The sequence below is a fragment of the Notolepis coatsorum genome (genome assembly GCF_963971535.1).
Source record: "Notolepis coatsorum genome assembly, chromosome: 9".
NCBI classification, from domain to species: domain Eukaryota; kingdom Metazoa; phylum Chordata; class Actinopteri; order Aulopiformes; family Paralepididae; genus Notolepis; species Notolepis coatsorum.
In genome coordinates this window covers 37,780,284-37,798,822 of record NC_140173.1, presented here as the reverse complement: position 1 = coordinate 37,798,822, position 18,539 = coordinate 37,780,284, and the positions used below count along the sequence as shown (strand labels likewise).

The 18,539-nt window shown below is 46.3% G+C and overlaps 1 protein-coding gene across 1 annotated transcript in view; it reads left to right on the top strand.

Annotated features, from left to right (window-relative positions):
- plpp4 (phospholipid phosphatase 4) overlaps window positions 1-18,539 on the top strand; it is a gene marked incomplete at both ends in the record, with an annotated part of 297,227 nt that overhangs the window by 126,387 nt on the left and 152,301 nt on the right. Inside the window, one exon of the mRNA XM_084321842.1 lies at window positions 1,061-1,185. Coding sequence (XP_084177968.1) covers window positions 1,061-1,185 — 125 coding nt within the window. The remainder of the gene's footprint in view (window positions 1-1,060; window positions 1,186-18,539) is intronic.

The window sequence follows — 18,539 nt, the reverse complement described above, 5'->3', positions numbered from 1 at the left end:
CTCCCCGCCTTCCTTCTCCAGGCCTCTGTTTCCGTCCCCGCCCCCCTTCATCGGGCCTCGGTCCCCGGATCCAGTCCCACTCTCCGGGTCTCTGTCCCCATCCCCACCCCCCCTCTCCAGGATTCTGCACCCGTTTTCAGCCCCCCTGGCTGCTATGCCCCTCCTTGGTTTTTTGCTCGGGCTCCCGGCCCCAGGTCTCCGGGTCCTGGGTTCGTTCCAGGGTCCCGGCTTCCTGCTTCACCCGTGTCCGGACGTTGTTCTCGGGGGTCTGGAAGCCGCCCATTGGGGGGGAGGTACTGTTACACTCCTAGACCTGCACAAGGTTGGGAGAGGCAACCCCACATTGACAGTTGGGATGATAGGAGTTACTGTCCTACACAGGGGATTGATGGTGGTGTTATGGCGCTATCTGGTGTTCACCTGCAGTTAATGCAGTCAGTTAAGATGCTATGTGACTGCATTACAAGTCTTCTATTGTTACAAGTAGGTTATTTGTTACAAGTGTTGTCTGTTTAGGTTGTTCTTGTGTTTGGTATTCTTTCCTGTGTTTTGTATTGCCTAGTTCCTCGTCCTGTTGGTTTGATTATTGTTTGTTCTTTGTGCCTGTCTTTCCCCAGCTGTTGTGATTGTTAATTGGGTTCAGTATATATTGTTTGTTGGTTGGTCGAGTCATTGTGGCGTCATTGTCTCCTCGTTTTCCCCGTGTCGTGCCTGCCTTCCCTGTTGATGTCTAGTGAGTCCCTGCCTGTCTACCCCTGCTGTTTTCTTGTTTTCCTTTGTTGTTTAGTAGTACTAGTTCCTTTTGTTTGTTTTGTATTCTGATTGTGTTAGTAAACATCTCCTCGTTAAGCATCACCCCTCATCTCTGCCTCCGTTCCTTCTTCCTTGACTGCAACTGTGTTCTCCTCCCTTCATCGCCACCCCCGTTTGTAACACTTCTGTAGTGTGGCAGTGAAAGGGTTAAGTGGAAAGAGAATCCAACTCCTGAATGAACGGATGTGAATGTGAACTGATCCCAGCCCTGCTCTTGGCTCCTGTCTGCTGTCTGTCTCTCTCTCAGGCCCAGGCCAGATTATTTCCAGCGCTGTTTCCCCGACGGCCAGATGAACGCTAAAATGCTGTGCACCGGAGAAGCAGACCTGGTCTCAGAGGGCCGCAAGAGCTTCCCCAGCAGCCACTCGTCCTGTGAGTAACCACCTCCACCTGATCCCCCTCCCCCCATTCCAATACCCTCCCTTTGTGTCTTCCTGTGTAACACCTACCCTCCCCCCTTCCGATACACCCCGTTCTGTCTAAAACCCCCCTCCTCCCTGTCCGGTCACCCTACCTCATCGTTCCCCCGCCCCCTCCCTTAGTGTAAGACCCCCCCTCCACCCCCCACCCCCTTCCGGTCACCCTACCTCATCCTTCCCCCACCCCCCCTTAGTGTAACACCCCCCCCTCCAGCCCCCCCCCCCTCCCTCTTCCGGTCACCCTACCTCATCGCTCCCCCGCCCCCTCCCGTAGTGTAAGACCCCCCCCCCACCCCCACCCCCTTCCGGTCACCCTACCTCATCCTTCCCCCACCCCCTCCCTTAGTGTAACACCCCCCCTCCCTCTTCCGGTCAACCTACCTCATCGCTCCCCCGCCCCCTCCCTTAGTGTAACAAAATCCACCATAGAATCCAAATATGTACTTTGGCACCATACTGGCTAGAGATACACAGGAATCTAGAAGCCATTTTTGAGATTGGCATCCCCTTTGATTTCGACACCTTGTACCTATAGGGAACATCTCCTTCAGAAAATGGGATTCCAATGATAAGAAATTGATCAAGATGCTTTTGATAGCAAGCAAGAAAACTATGACGAGAAGATGGTTAAAACCAGAGACTCCCACAATTGAAGACTGGATAGATGTAATTCATGATATATATCTAATGGAAAAGATGTAATTTTCAATTAGAATCCAACTGGAAAAATTCGACCAGATTTGGACAAAATGGACAGAATATGTCAAACACGAAAGGTCAGACTTTAGCTGAAAGTTTAGAAGGATAAGAGGAGAAATGTACTTATTGTGTGAAATCCTAAGGACTATACACTTATCGTTGTGAAACAGGAGATGAGAGTCTCACCTCAGTACAGACACTAGCATGCCCACTTTATTTTATTTGGTTTTACTTATTTAATTTAATTGTATTTTCATTTCATTGCATTATGTTTGTTTTATTATTTAACTGTAGGCAATTTTTATTTTTTCATTCCTCTTCTTCCCAACAAAAAAAAATAATGGGACAAAGGAAAAGAACCAATGAACACTTTATATTCCAAACAAAGAGCTCGATGAACATTCTCATTCTTCATAAAAAAATTAAGAAAAGTAAAGTAAAACTGTTGTACAAATTGCAATGTGTTCAATGCTGAAAAATGTATGTAAAAAAAAACTTTATTTCAGTGGCCATTGCCCCCTGGATACAATTTTAAATGAAACGAAAAAAATTATCAAAATATGCAACACTCCCAGACATTCCCCAGCGAAGGTAAGAAAAACCTTGCCAAAAAAAGCACTTTAGAGAAACTTTATGTAGCAGGGTGGATTATCCCTGCTTCGTGGGAACGGGTGTGCACAGCCACTGGGTAGCGAGACACAGTAGATCTCTGTCTGACTGCACCTCCGTCTTTGGGTCTGGAGCATCAACTGGAGGCTGGCCGTGGGAGTGAATGGGGCCCGGGATTTACCAACCTGGTCTGGTACTCTTGTCTTCCTCTCCCTTCCAGGGCGGTCAGCAGTACTCCCCAACACGCTCTCACTTCCCCCAATTACTCCTTTAACCCTCCCACACCTAGTGACTGAATTGTAAATAAATAACTTGGTTCCCCCCGCAAGCAGTACCCTCCCTCAGTGACACTAGAAACCTTACAGTAAGAAGGGAAAGGTGGAATAGGAAGGGTTTAATTGCAGCAACGTTACCCACACCAAAATGGCTAATACTGGGCACAGGAATGGACACGCACACAGAACCCCATTTAAGCCGTTATGTTAGTTGGTACTATTCGGTTACAAGGATTTAATAAGAATTGTCAAATAGAATGAAGTCCTACTATTACTCCGTTTGTAACTCAAGACCTTATATACTCTTATTTACACCAACCTCTGGGTCAGTACCAGGGATAATATATTCCAATGTGCTCGACTCATCACCCACGTCTGGGTTAGTACCATGTATAATACCTCTAAGGCTTTACTTATGATGCACCAGGTCTGTAACCTCCCCACAGGGAAAGGGTTAATTAAATGGGAATTATTATTAAAGAACCAACACGTTATCACACTCAAAGGAAATAAAAAATGTGGGCCCACTGTACCAAAACAAGAGTCCTATACTAATGCCAGCATAGAATGTATATGGGGTACCCCTATGAACTGTAGTTAGCAACCATTAGCTTCGCCCGTAGGCCGCATTACACTGTGTACTGTGCAATAAGATCCGGCGCACTGGCACTCTGAGGTACTCAACCAAGATGGCGTCCTCGCCGCGCCCCCACTGTTCGGGGTAGCAAGATTGGGTCAAACGCTCTCATCACGGGCACTAGCAAGCGGGGCTGGAGCAGAGGAAGCAGTAGCGGGCTGTGAGCGTGTGCTGGATGATGGCGCCTCTGCTGGACGGGAAGAACTCCCGTGCTGGGCTGAAGACCGCCGGTGCAGAGCAGACATCCACGCCGGCGAAGACTGGTTGTTGACGGCCGGTGCTGGATAGACGCGCAGCCATACACTTGCCCTACCTTACACTGAAGCTACTCTCTGGGTCCCAAACAGCCCTCCTGCTAGCCGTGATATATAATGATGCAGGGTGTCTCTAAACACCGGTCCTCTTCAGGCCACGCTGGCGGGGCACCTCACTAGAGGGAATATCTTTAACTTAAGCCACACTTGGTTATACCGCACTTCTTCTAGGATAACTCGTTGTATCACTAGGGTTATTCAGTGGGGAAAACATGCAACGCTCCACTACGGTTACTCTTCTAGGATAACCCGTAATATACTCAAGTTCAATACGTTCGCCCGTGCGCTCCACAACGGGGGCTCTGTAGAGACACGTCTGATCACATCCAAGTCCAAACTCGAAGAGGCTCGTTCTCTTCCTTCCGTCTCCATTTACCTGCTTCCTCCCCCGTCGCTCTCGTACGCTCACTGCCTGCCACCGCCCCCTGCTGGTCGCCAACTAGCCACACAGGGAAAACTGGATGGGTGAATATGATCCAGTGATACTGCTTATAATCCATATTCCAGCCGGTAGAAAAGGAGAAGCCCGCGTCATTGTCCGAGAGAATATTAATGGAAACTAGTTAGTATGTCTTGGTGCACCAGGGGAGATAAAAGGCAAGTCAGCACTTCTGAATAATAGCCATATTTTCAGGGTGCTACATTTAGAAGGGCTGTTTCAAAGGGGATCCCCCAACTTGGATGTGTGACTGGGGTGAGTAGCGGTGCTATGGGTTAAACTCATCCTCAAAAGACACATAGACACGTTACAAAGCAGTGAGTTCACTTCTTGGTATAGCGGTCTGTGCTGTTGCCCGTGGTGTGGCAGACCACGGGTTCGAAACAGCCTTGGGGCATCGAAGTTTAAGGTGACGATGTCACAACCGTTACACATATACGTGTAATAAAACACATATATGTACATGCAACAATAGCATGTAGCAGCAATGAAGTAGAACAGGCATGGTTTAGACGTTGTAGGTCGGACAGAAGACGGTATGAAGCTGATCCATGACCTCAGTTGTGTTCATAACCGATATGGGGAAGAACAGTCACTGCAGTCTATGACATACTAACACTCGAGGCAATGACTCCTTCATGCACACTTTATTCATTGTTTTAAATTATTATTTTCTTTTAAGTTATTTTGTGCATCACTCTGTTTTGATGCAAATTTGCAATGCATGAGGGTCATCCTTTTGTGTTAACACTTTGAGTGCCAGCGACGTGTATTATCGTCCTATCATGCCCCCCGTTGAGTGCCGCAGACGCTAATTGTCGTTTGATTTTTTTATTAGCGATCTGAATTCTTATTTCATCAACCGAGTCTCCCGTTGGTACAGCAGACCCTCTAGGAGCTCAGATGGGAAAATACCGCCCCCTATCGTCTATCCCTGTGTAACTGCAGGCCATTTGATTATACTGCTGGATCCCTGTGGGGGGAGCCTACTGGCTCCACTGTGCTGGCGAGCCGTCTGATGTAGAGGGTAGTGATCGCGAGTTGGAAAGCACCGTGGAATATATATTTACAGCAGCCAATAATCAATCAATAAACGCGATCGATATTTGGAATGGCGATCAGGAATTGGAATAATCTTTTTGGAGAACATCTGATCTAAGGTAAGGAGTCTATGTTACCAGTTTTAGGATAATCAGAGCTGTATTCACTGAGATATCAGCATGTGCCGTGTGTGTGTATGTGTGTGTGTGTGTGTGTGTGTGTGTGTGTGTGTGTGTGTGTGTGATGTTGAGGAAATGAGAGAATAGATTTTTCAGCCCGCTTCTATAGCGTGCATAAGTACACATATACTATCGATAATCTAGCGTTTATTTGAAAACGATTCATAAATAGGCCGACAAATGACAACGTGTCTAGTGTATTCGAGAATATTCCAATAAATGCCGTTTATGGGGGCATCTTTCTATTTTCCGGAAATTTTCGAGAGAACGATAGCTTTTCGAAATGCTATAAAAAGGATATGAACCGATTAAAAAAAATTCGTTTCGACAATGTTGACTGCAAACAAGTCATTGATAAGCGACGGGCAGATTAGACACACAATTTAAAACAAAGATTATGCGTTTTTAACGCTAACATTGAAGTGGATGATGGCATTCAAGGGGGTAAAAAGGAAAACACGGCCGGCACTGATAGTGTTAAATTGCTGCATAAAGCAAGCATTTGTTGACTCTCATGTTGATAAGAGTATTAAAACTTGAAAAATATCGGTTTAAGGTAGATTTAGAAAAGAAAAGAAAAATGTGATTAATTTGCGATTAATCACGAGTTAACTATGGACAATCTTGCGATTAATCAGATTAAATATTTTAATCGATTGACAGCACTAATAAGTATACATATGCATACATAGTAGCAATAGAATCAAAGTATATAAGAAAATTATGAAATGAAAGTAGTAAATGGAACTAAGAACTACTACAAGCGCTAGTATACAGGATGAAATACAAGACGATGGCTCAGGGCCATTTGCCCCGGGGGGGGGGGCAGGAGAACCACTCAGAATAGGTTGGGGTAGAGCAGGTATGGTTTGACGTTGTAGGTCGGACAGAAGGCGATATGAAACATTTCCATGGGGCCAGTGGTGCTCATGTCCAGTATGAGGTAGAAGGTCACTGGAATCTCTATATTGATATATCCACTCAGAGAGACAGGGACAGGGGTTAGAAAATATCCCATGTCTGCAAAAAAGCAATTACAATGGCGAGCAGCCAGGGAAATTACATGCTTAACGTCCGATGGATACTTTGGTACAAAACTTAAATGTTAACTCTTTGAGGGGGCAGCGGTGGCCTTAAGGTTAGAGAAGCGGGTTTGTGACCGGAAGGTCGCTGGTTCGATCCCCCGGACCGGCAGGAAAAATCTGGGCTGGGGAAGTGAATTAATAACTCTCTCCTATCCCCTTAACACCAACCGCTGAAGTGTCCTTGAGCAAGGCACTTAACCCCCAACTGCTCCAGTGGAGTTGCTCAGTTAGTGTTAACTCTTTTACATGTGTATTCTCTAAGGGTTAATAGTTTACATGTGTTCCTTAAGGCTTATCCCTTTTCACATGGTTTTATTAGTGTTAACTCTTTTACATATCGCTGCTGTCGGGACAAAACCTCATAACTCCAAAAACCCAACTTTTCAGCAGATGAAAAAAACGAACACAGATTTGAGGGTGAATAGAGTTAGGAGGTTTAGACAGATGATCGGTTTAATGCTTTTCCATTGTTTAAACTTTGTAAAACCCACACACACATATGGAGGATGATCTACGGAGTTGATTTATATAATAAAAAAAAAATTCAAAAAATGGAGTTATGAGGTTTTGTCCCGACAGCAGCGATATGTATTCTCTAAGTGATAATACTTTACATGTGTCCCTTTAAGGCCTTTCCCTTTTCACTTGTTTTTATTAGTGTTAACATTTTTACATATGTTCCTTTTAAGGGTTGTTCCTTTTTTGATATTCCTTTACACATGCTTTTATCAATGATGTGAGTTGTTTTACTATCCTGTGTTCCCCAGCCTAGGCCATGCCTGGCCTTATACCAGCTGGCACTTGTTAGTAATTACGGGCAGTAATTCGCACCATTGCCTTGTTTCAGTGTATTGTTTCACATAGTTGGTTTCGGTCACGTACTCACCTCTTGTCACTTATATTCCCAGTTAGTCTGTTCCTATTTAGTCTTTATTCTTCCAGCATTGCTGTGTATTGTTTTCGGGTTTTGCAGTATGCTTTTGTTTGTAACAGTTTTAACGTGTATCCTGTTTGCAACTGCTAGTAAAAGCCTGTTCACTTCATTCCGTCGCCTCAGCCTCTTCTCTCTCTGCTCGTGTTACCTGCATTTGGGGTGTACTCTTCAATACCACACCGAAACCCTCACAGAATGGTGCGACCAGTTCTGATCCCAGCACGCACGAAGACAGCAAGAGCTAGCGACGCGCTCCTCTTGATGGAGAGATTCTTCAAGTGGGATTTCCTCTCTTCGTCTTCAGAGGAGAAATGGACTATGTACACGCTGCTCACCTCGGTCGGTGAACGCAGTGAGGAGCAGGCTCTCCAGCTGGAGGCACACAGCCGTGTGATCCGTTGGCTGATTCGGGAGCTCCTGTCCGTTGCTCTCGAAGCTCCGGTTACCAGCACGCCTTCCTCCGCAGGTACACATAGCACAGCCGTTAGCCTCCCCAGCTAGTACTGCTAACTCTCGCCCTGTTAACACTGCCCAGGCTGTTAGCCCAGCCGTTAGCCTAGCTTCCCCAGCTACTACTGCTAACTCTAGCCCTGTTAACACTGCCCAGGCTGTTAGCCCAGCCGTTAGCCTAGCTTCCGCAGCTAGTAATGCTAACCCCAGCTCTGTTAACACAGTCCAGGCTACTAGCATAGCCGCTAGCATAGCTACCGTAGCTAACACAGCTAGCAGAACCTCTGCCCCCACAACCAAGTCAATGGTTTCTTCTGTTAGGAGATTCACTGTGGCCTCAGTCTGTATCTCTAGCTTAGCTCCTTCTGCTACTGCTAGTAAGTCTAGGGAGGCTAGCAAAGCTCCTTCAGCTAGCCAGGCTTTCTCAACTAGCTCAGCACAGTCTGCTAGTTTAGCCTCTTCTGCTAGCCAGGCTTTCACAGCTAGTCCAGCCTTGACTGCTAGTTTAGCCTCTTCAGCTAGCCAGGCTTTCTCAACTAGCTCAGCACTGTCTGCTAGTTTAGCCTCTTCTGCTAGCCAGGCTTTCACAGCTAGTCCAGCCTTGACTGCTAGTTTAGCCTCTTCAGCTAGCCAGGCTTTCACAACTAGTTCAGCCCTGTCTGCTAGTTTAGCTTTTTCGGCTAGCCAGGCTTTCACAACTAGTCCAGCCCTGTCTGCTAGTTTAGCCTCTTCAGCTAGCACCGTAGCTCTCCCTGCTAACTCAGCTCTCCCTGCTAGCCCAGGCCCTGTAGCCCCTTTAGCCAATATAGCTTTGTCAGCTACCTCCTTAGCATCCCCTGCTAGGTTAGCCACTGCTAGTTCTACACGCCCTACAGCTAAACCTTTGGCTTCCTTAGTTAGGAGACTCAGTGTGGTTCCGGCCTTTAGTACAGGCTTAGCTCCCCCTGCTACTGCTAGCAAGTCTAGAAATGCTAGTAAAGCCCTCACAGTTAGCAGGGCTTCTTCAGCTAACCCAGCCTCTACTGCCAGCCTAGCCCCTGTTAGCTTAGTCCCAGGTGCTACGCCCGGTCCGGCTCCCACGCCTGACCCGGCCTCCTCGACGGGCCCCGGCTCCTCGTCTGGTCTCGGCTCCTCGTCTGGTTCCGGCTCCTCGTCTGGTCCCGGCTCCTCGACTGGTTCCGGCTCCTCGACTGATTCCGGCTCCTCGACTGGCCCCGGCTCCTCGTCTGGTCCCGGCTCTTCGTCTGGTCCAGCTCTACGCCGTGGTCGTTGCCATGGTCTTCGCCGTGGTCTTCGCCGTGGTCTTCATCTGCAGAGACCCCCTTCCGGGGTTCTGCACCCGGTCCCGAGGTCTGCACGTGGAGACCTCGCGCCTCCGCTCCGGCTCTTCTGGTCCGGCCCCAAGTCCTGCGCCTGGAGGGTCCCTCATCCGGGGTCCTGCTCCAGGTCTGACGCCCACGCCCCTTTGCTCCAGGCCCCCTGACCGGTCCTCCGTCCCCGTTTCCAGTCCCCCTCACCGGCCCTTCATCCCCGTGTCCAGTCCCCCTCACCGGGCCTCTGTCCACATTTCCGGCCCCCATCATCGGGCCTTTGTCCCCGTCTCTGGCCGCCCTGGCCCTTTGCCCCGCCCGCCCTTCCCCGGGCTTCCCTCTGGTACTGTTCCTCGGGTCCAGTGTTAATTTTGGCAGCTATTTTCATTTTAGTTTTAGTCTTAGTCATGTGTCAAGTGATCCTTTTTCGTTTTCATCATATTTAGTCATCTTCATTTATTTTTCGTTTAGTCAGTTTTAGTCAACTAAATGTCTGAGCATTTTAGTCTTAGTCAGTTTTTGTCTCAATTTAGTCGACGAAAACGGATGACATTTTTGTCTATTTTTTGTTAATGGAAAAAAACTAAATTTATTATTTATTTATTTTTTAACCTAGGGGAATCTGAGTCGGCGGCACAAGTGATACACAGGACGTATATATGTTGGTGTAGACCTGGTCCAATGTATTATTGCTCCTACAGTATATGTTGGTGTAGACATGGTCCAATGTATTGTTGCTCCTACAGTATATGTTGGTGTAGACATGGTCCAATGTATGCATCAAAGAGAGCATTACGGATGTGGTGACGTTGTTTCTGACCAGAGAGACAACGCTGAACTCTGTGTGTCTTCTGTTTGCTGTGTCTTTCCTTTCTCTCTGTCATGTCTGTCCTCTCTCTGCTGTGTCTGTCCTCTCTGTCATGTCTGTCCTCTCTCTCTCTGCTGTGTCTGGCAGCGGTTTATTCTATAACAGGATACTGTAAACTAAGTAAACAGAACACACAGTAGTACTAGTAGTAGTACACACTGATTGCAATCTGCTTGCATAAAACATTATATAAAATCACATTCTGAGGTCAGTGTTAAAGTGCCACATGGAATAGGTCTGGTTAGTGGTTAGAGTTAGAGGTGGTCTAGGTCTGGTTAGGGTAACTTAGGGGTAGTTAAGCATTCATTATAATTTATTATTATTATTTAGATAGATGGATGTAAAGGGCTAGACCAACTCTTAACCCCTATCCGGACCTAGACCACCTCTAAGTCACAACCCTAACTTAGGGGTTAAAGTTAGAGGTGGCCTAGGTCTGGTTAGGGGTTAGAGTTAGAGGTGGTCTAGGTCTGGTTATACTGATCCAATAACAGTGCATACATAAAACAAAAAACAAAGACATTCCATGATAATCGCCCTTTATTCGAATATTCTAGAATGTTGACATTTTTCTGCCTATTTATGAATCGCCCTCAAATAAACGCTAGATTATCGATAGTACATGTGCACGCATGCACGCTCTGGCCGCGAGCTGAAAATCGATTCTCCTATTTCCTGACCACTTGCAGTCAATCAGCCATATCACATAAAAGCTTATATCTCCGTGAAAACGAGTCTGATTATCCTAAGAATGGTAACATAGATTCCTTACCTGAGATCAGATGGTATCCAAATGGATTATTCCAATTCCTGATCGCCATTCGAAAAAATCAATCCTTTTATTGATTTACCGTGTATACTGTAAAAACACATAATCCCCGCTGCTCTGAGGCTCACTAGTGGAGCTGATCGACCCCGGCTGCGTGAGTGAGAAGTAAAATGTGGAGTCAGGAATTTTTTTTCTCATTCATTTTCATTGAGTTCAATCCAAAAGGGTGAATTACCATCTGGGAGACGATAGGGGGCGCTTTTTTCACATATGAGCCCCTGGAGTGGCTGGATTTCCAACGGTAAACTCGTGTTAGATCCTGATCAATCTGGCCAGTATCACGTCTTCGTCTGTTTGGCTCTCCATCCAATTCCTCTGCGTTGTGTCATTTTAATGGTCCTGACGTCTCCGACATTGGCTGATAAAATCCTTATCTCTCCCCGTTAGTACAATCCGCGAACCATAATAATTCTCCACCTCCGTAAGAATTCGACACTTCGACAACGTGAAATACCTTACAAGGAGAAGCGTGGTTTATTTGATAAACAGAAACCTCAGCTCAGATGTTAACAGATTGTATTGTATTGAAGAGTCTATTCTAATGATCTTTCGGTGTGTTCAGTCTATCTAATGATCTTTCAGTCCAGTCTACTGTCCCTCTGCTATTCAGTCCAACAATGGTCAGGCCTGTTCGTTAGCCAAGACCATCCTCGTGGTAGCCGAAGCTAATGATGATGTGTCATTCTTCCTTCCCCCCCCCTCTCTGTGATGAGAGGAGAGAGTGTCTTGGTCTCTTCCCTCCTGTGGGATTCGTTTCTTGGTCTGCCTTACACCCGGAAACACCGTTCGACTTATAGATCTTCGTCGTAGCAACGACGGCCCCGCCTTCTGGTTGTCATGCGACGTGCTAATAACCTTTCACACCATTAAACGTTTCATTAAGATGAACCTCTCTCCCTCCTGCTCTGGGCCTACACTCTCTTATCTATGTGTTCTTCCAAGGAATTCAAAACATTCTCTCACTGGCAGTGTGCTAAACATTCTGCTGGCTACTGCCTCTGAACCGCTCCTTCTATCACCCTCTTCTAAGGCAAACCATGCACATTTCGATCTCTCTGACCCGGCACCGTTTTAGCTGTGGTCATCTCCCCCCAATCTATACATCACATACATTGAATAAACCCCGTTTTCTCTCATTCCCCCCTTTGATTATTATTATTTTTTATCAAATTTTTTTTATTATTAATTACATGAAACAGGACAACACAATAACCACAGTAACAAAAAACATAACTTCACAGGAGAATAACAAACAATAATAATACAGAATAATAAATTATAAAGACAAAAAGAAACAGTGTCCAACCTATCAAATATAGATGGCTACTTCAATAACAAAAAGGGTCTTCAAAACATGGCAACCTTTCCCCACCTTTACAAAGTGGAGTGACTTAAAAGATTGTTTATGAGAGTGTTGCCGCAGATTTACTGTAGATAGCCTAGGTCCCTTACACATGTTCAAGACTGCCAAACTCGCAGAAGGTAAAGTGTAAAAAGAAAGAAATTCTTCCTCCAAGTTGGTTGACAGGTCAATCAGTCTGCCAATATTAGTCCCTTGGGGAGATGGCATGTGAATTGACATATAGCGCAGAATAGCTAAATACCAACCCCCCCTAAAATCCCCCCAGTCAAAGTTAAGAAGGACAAGACAAAAACCAAGACAGACAAGACATTTCCTCCTCCCCCTCCCCAGAGACCGCCGGACCCCCCCGATCAAGCGCCCCAACCCCGCTCAGCCGCACACTGCGGTCTTTACCTTCTCAGCTGCTGCGAACCACAGGTCAATTCCAGCCTGCCCTACCCCGATCACCCGGGCCGTGGATATCTCAAGATAAATCACATCCAATAGAGTTAGGGACCAGTTAATCATTGTAAGCTTCTCAGGCTCCTTCCATCTCATTGCTATTAGCTTCTTCGCTGCTGTGACGCCCGCTAGGACAACCCTTTTCAGTTGTACGGACGCGGGTAGTGTCGTTATATCGTTCAGGAGTAGCGTAACAGCTGTGAATGGGATAGTTAAGCCACACAGATCTGAAAGTTTGTCCGTTATTGACCTCCAGAAGCGGGCTACTGGTGGGCAATCCCAATACATATGCATATAAGTGCCAGTGGCCTTTTGAGAGCACAAAGTGCACCGAGAGTCGGTTATCAGTCCCATAGCATATAGCTTCCTAGGTGTAAGATAGGTCCTATGAATATAATTAAAATTTATTTGCTGGTGATTGGGGTTGCGGGAAGATAATGCCACATTTGCCCAAACATCATCCCAGTCAAACTCGGGGTCCAACTCCGGGATATCCACACGCCAGATTGTATCCAATGATAAATTTTTATACGTGGATTGAATTAAGAGCGTATAAAAGTCGGAGACAAACCCTCTGGATGTCGTCCTGTCCACTATGAGCCTGAGGAAGGGGTGTGAGTGCAAGGCTTGAGCCCACGGTACGCCATGCGCCCTCAGTGCTGACCTTAGTTGAAGGTAAAGAAAGAAGGACTCGCCGGGAAGATCATAAAATTCTCTTAAGTCCTGAAACGCACAGAGGCCGTTCTTATCAACTTTCAGAATCAACAGACTACTTGGTTTTTCAATTAATTATACCCAAAAATAGACTCATAACAATGAGGGCCCCTCCGTCTGCTGTTTTTCCTTATTGTTTTCCATTACCCGCATCACACCCAAACCAGAAAGGATAAACAACGGTCAGGGAGGAGAGATAGAGAGAGAGAGACAGATAAAAACACAGATTGCAACTTTTCAGACAACACACCTGAACCCTTCGGCCCCCCTATTAGGTACACCCCACGTCCAAATCAGAGCGCTCCCTTCCCTTTTACAGTACACTTCCCATCTTGGGCCGGTCCCGTCTCCTAGGGCAAGGGCCCCTTTCAGTGACGGCTCCTTTCCTGAGCTGGTCCCCCTTCCAGGGCGGGTCCCCTAGGCAAAAATGTCTCCCCTGGTCTGCTACTGCTCAGTGTCTCTGGCTGTCCTCTCCACATCTGCTCCTCCACCGCCGCCGTCTCCTCTCTCTCGTCGTGGATGATCTGTGTACCAGGCTGCGGTGCCTGGCCCCTGCTGCTTCCTCCTCCTCAAGTCTGTCTCCTGGTCGTCTCCACTGTGGTCGGTGTCGCCCCCCGCTGAAAGCAGAAACACAACACCAGCAGTCGTCTGTACATTCGACTTCCCTTGTTTTGCTATTAGTCTACCACCTTCTCCACACCCATATCTGTCCTACAGGGCTGTTTCCCTGTTTGTTGTCTTCCGGCGTGACACCAGCAGCTAACCGATACCCACTCCGCGCAACTCTATCTCTTCGTCCCACGGGTGACCCCCAGCGCGCGCTAGTTCTTTCTGGTGACGTGTCTTCTGAAGACCCTGCCTATCTATCAGGTGTGAGAAGGCCCCACTGGAGATCAAACTCCCTCTTTATTCCATAATTAACCCATTCAAATAACTGCACCTCCTCTCTGTGCAATTCTTATTTAATCCATTGTATCATTAAACTCTATTTAATTAACCTGTATATCTAATATTATTATTATAATAATCCACTCTCTGTGCTCATTAGATTCTATAACTTGAATCACTCCCCCAATCCGCCACTAGATGGTAGTACAGACCTATATCTAAATATTCCCCTATGGGTAATGAAAACTCCCCAGCACTACCCCCCCCCCCCCCCTCCGCCACTAGGTGGCGACCTACTCCTCCTCTATGGTGTTTTAGTTGACGTGTCACTTCCTGGTTCTTATCTGTTGTTATCTCCTCGTGGCTCACGGCCATCTTGTCTCATCCTCCTCGTGGCTCCTTGCGGCCATCTTGTCTCGGTGCAAATGGCTACTCTCTCAAACAAACGGCCGCTGCCCTTCCTTCCAAGGCCTAAAAACACTGCTGTTTTCCTCTCTTTCCTATCCATATCAGGGGACGCTTTCTCAGACTAATACTCTTGCCTGATCGGACATAATACACACTGGTACAATCTCCTCTCGACTTTCCTTCTGTCATGACGACAGTCCCGCCATAACAATTATTTTGATCTGGTTCAAGCGTTCCCCCCCCTTTCCTCATCTCGCATTTACCCTCCTTAAACCAAAACTGTGCAGCCTGCCTCGTTTGCTTTTCATTCTCTGTAGATAACACCCTCGATTTTCACCATGGCTCTCTGCTCATATTATTACAGCTGGCATTCTCTCTGTGTCAAACTAGAAATGTTTACGGATGCACTATCTGTTCATTTTTATTTGGCTTAAAAGATCAAAACAACCATGTGTGCACAGTGAACTCACATCTTTCTCCTAAACGCCTCATGACCGCTCGACTCGCCGCTCTCTCCCAGGGCTGGCCGGCCTTGCTCGATCATGATTCTTCCACACACGATGACTGTTGTCCACTGTCGCCCCATTATTGAAAAAGTCTTTATCCGTTGTTCTTATCTCTTGCAAATCCGGCTGTCATCGGCACCAACTGTTAGATCCTGATCAATCTGGCCAGTATCACGTCTTCGTCTGTTTGGCTCTCCATCCAATTCCTCTGCGTTGTGTCATTTTAATGGTCCTGACGTCTCCGACATTGGCTGATAAAATCCTTATCTCTCCCTGTTAGTACAATCCGCAAACCATAATAATTCTCCACCTCCGTAAGAATTCGACACTTCGACAACGTGAAATACCTTACAAGAAGAAGCGTGGTTTATTTGATAAACAGAAACCTCATCTCAGATGTTAACAGATTGTATTGTATTGAAGAGTCTATTCTAATGATCTTTCGGTGTGTTCAGTCTATCTAATGATCTTTCAGTCCAGTCTACTGTCCCTCTGCTATTCAGTCCAACAATGGTCAGGCCTGTTTGTTAGCCAAGACCATCCTCGTGGTAGCCGAAGCTAATGATGATGTGTCATTCTTCCTCCCCCCCCCCTCTCTGTGATGAGAGGAGAGAGTATCTTGGTCTCTTCCCTCCTGTGGGATTCGTTTCTTGGTCTGCCTTACACCTGGAAACACCGTTCGACGTATAGATCTTCGTCGTAGCAACGACGGCCCCGCCTTCTGGTTGTCATGCGACGTGCTAATAACCTTTCACACCATTAAACGTTTCATTAAGATGAACCTCTCTCCCTCCTGCTCTGGGCCTACACTCTCTTATCTATGTGTTCTTCCAAGGAATTCAAAACATTCTCTCGCTGGCAGTGTGCTAAACATTCTGCTGGCTACTGCCTCTGAACCGCTCCTTCTATCACCCTCTTCTAAGGCAAACCATGCACATTTCGATCTCTCTGACCCGGCACCGTTTTAGCTGTGGTCATCTCCCCCAATCTATACATCACATACATTGAATAAACCCCGTTTTCTCTCACTCGGTTGATGAAATATGATTTCAGATCGCTAATAAAAAAAAATTGAAAATACGAGAATTCTCGTGAGTGGGCATTCACCCCGCGGGGGTAAACCCGAGAAAACTCGGGTTGGGCAATCAAAGTGTTAAGGGTTGTTCCTTTAAAAGGAAACATAAAAAGATAAACCTTTTAAAAACACAAGCTAAAACGCACCACACAACATGAACAGAGAACACAACAAAGCATTAAAGGAATCCAGCAAACCTAGACTCAAATGCCAGAGAGTCCAGTATCTGGAGTTGCTGCGTTTGGCCACCAGAGGGCGGCAGAAAACCACTGTTCATATTGTTCTGGCATGATCCCTGGCCTAGACCATGACACAAATACTCCAAAATCAAAGGTATATACCATCTATATATGTGCCTTCACAAAATCATCAATGGGAGGGGGGGGGGGGGGGGGGGGGGGGGGTTCGGTAAAATAGACATATAATATACCTTAACTTAGCCAGAAGGTACTGCAAAAAGAATAATTCCACTGATCCCATCGGCGATCGTGATTACTCGTTTATATGTAATTACTCGTATATATATTATATATTGTCGCGTTGTGGAAAGCAGGATGAGAGAGCGTAGATTTCAGTGTGTATCATTTAATCATTTATCATTTAACATTTGAAAGGCATACATTGTTGTCATAATACTTTTATCCAAAATGCTTCTTACTGTTACTGTTAGAGACTGTGCTAGACAAGATAAGTATGAAATAAAATACAAATGTTACACATGTGCAACTGTGGGCCTTGCAGGGTTAATGATGATTCAAATTTAGATTTAGATAGAGCGGAAATTGTGGCTAGCTGGATTGACGGCAGCAAATAAATGAGTAGTACAACGCTGGGTCCCGCCCCATACGCTCTGCACAAAAAATTGTTAGAATACTTCCTAGAGGTCACACTGCTAGAGCTCTCCACGGCGTGGTTGAATAGAGCCAGGGCTGGGAGGGTGGAGATGTGGAAGGGAGCTCCCTCCATGGTGGGGAAGCTATTAGGCAAATAGAAAATGGAAAGAGAGGCCTTTGCACACCGAGACTGGGGAGGGAGGGAGGGAGGGAGGGAGGGAGGGAGGGAGGGAGGGAGGGAGGGAGGGAGGGAGGGAGGAAGGGAGGAGGGAGGGAGGGAGGGAGGGAGGGAGGGAGGGAGGGAGGGAGGGAGGGAGGGAGGGAGGGAGGGAGGGAGGGAGGGAGGGAGGGAGGGAGGGAGGGAGGGAGGGAGCCTGTGTCTTGATAGTGTAATTTCTTTGCTTTTTACTATTACCCTATGAGGTAGGTACTGATAGGCTGGATGCGGAGACATGTTGAATGTGACATTTGTACATGCCATCTATACAATAAAAAATTCTTGGAAAAAAATAAAATAAAAAAGGATATAATGAAGGAATAGGTGGAGTCATCCTTCAAATTGGCCCACTCTGTTTTCAGGGGGGGGGGGAAGAAAGAAAGAAAGAAAGAAAGAAAGAAAGAAAGAAAGAAAGAAAGAAAGAAAGAAAGAAAGAAAGAAAGAAAGAAAGAAAGAAAGAAAGAAAGAAAGAAGAAAGAAAGAAAGAAAGAAAGAAAGAAAGAAAGAAGGAAGAAAGAAAGAAAGAAAGAAAGAAAGAAAGAAAGAAAGAAAGAAAGAAATAATTCAGCATATTGCAATAACGTTATACCCAATGTTATACCCATCCATACATTCTCGTTTTATACCGTGGTGAATATAAGTATGGTTTTAGAGTGGTCTAGGGTAATTCCTGGGAGGCTAGTAATAGCCTGCGACGCATATTATACTTAATCCTGTTATGGTTTGTAAACAACCCCAACAGCACGACACAGACAGGTAGTTCAGAGTTAGCCAAAAACTAAGGGCGTATTTATTTACAAACAGAAAAAGCGAAAAAACAACATAAAGCATTCAGGGGGAATGTCCTTGAGCAGAGTAGGCTCTGCGGCTCTGCAGCTCGGCCCAGAGCAGAGTTGGCTCTGTGGCGTTGCAGCCTCTGGCTCTGCAGCTTACTGTCTATCCACTCGGAGAGGAAACAGAGAAACAGAGGAATGTCAATAACCGAACGCAGGGGTTACGAGGCAGTCCAGTAATAAAGCTGAATCCAGAAATAACAAAAGGCGATACATCTTCAGTGTTAACGAAACACACAAAAAACAGAAAGGTCTTGAGTCCAGGAAAAATGAGGAAAAACAGAGCATCAAAAATATCCTTCCAAACTCACCAAGGGGCAAAGTGAGATACGGGGCGCAGGTCCACGGGAGCAGATACGA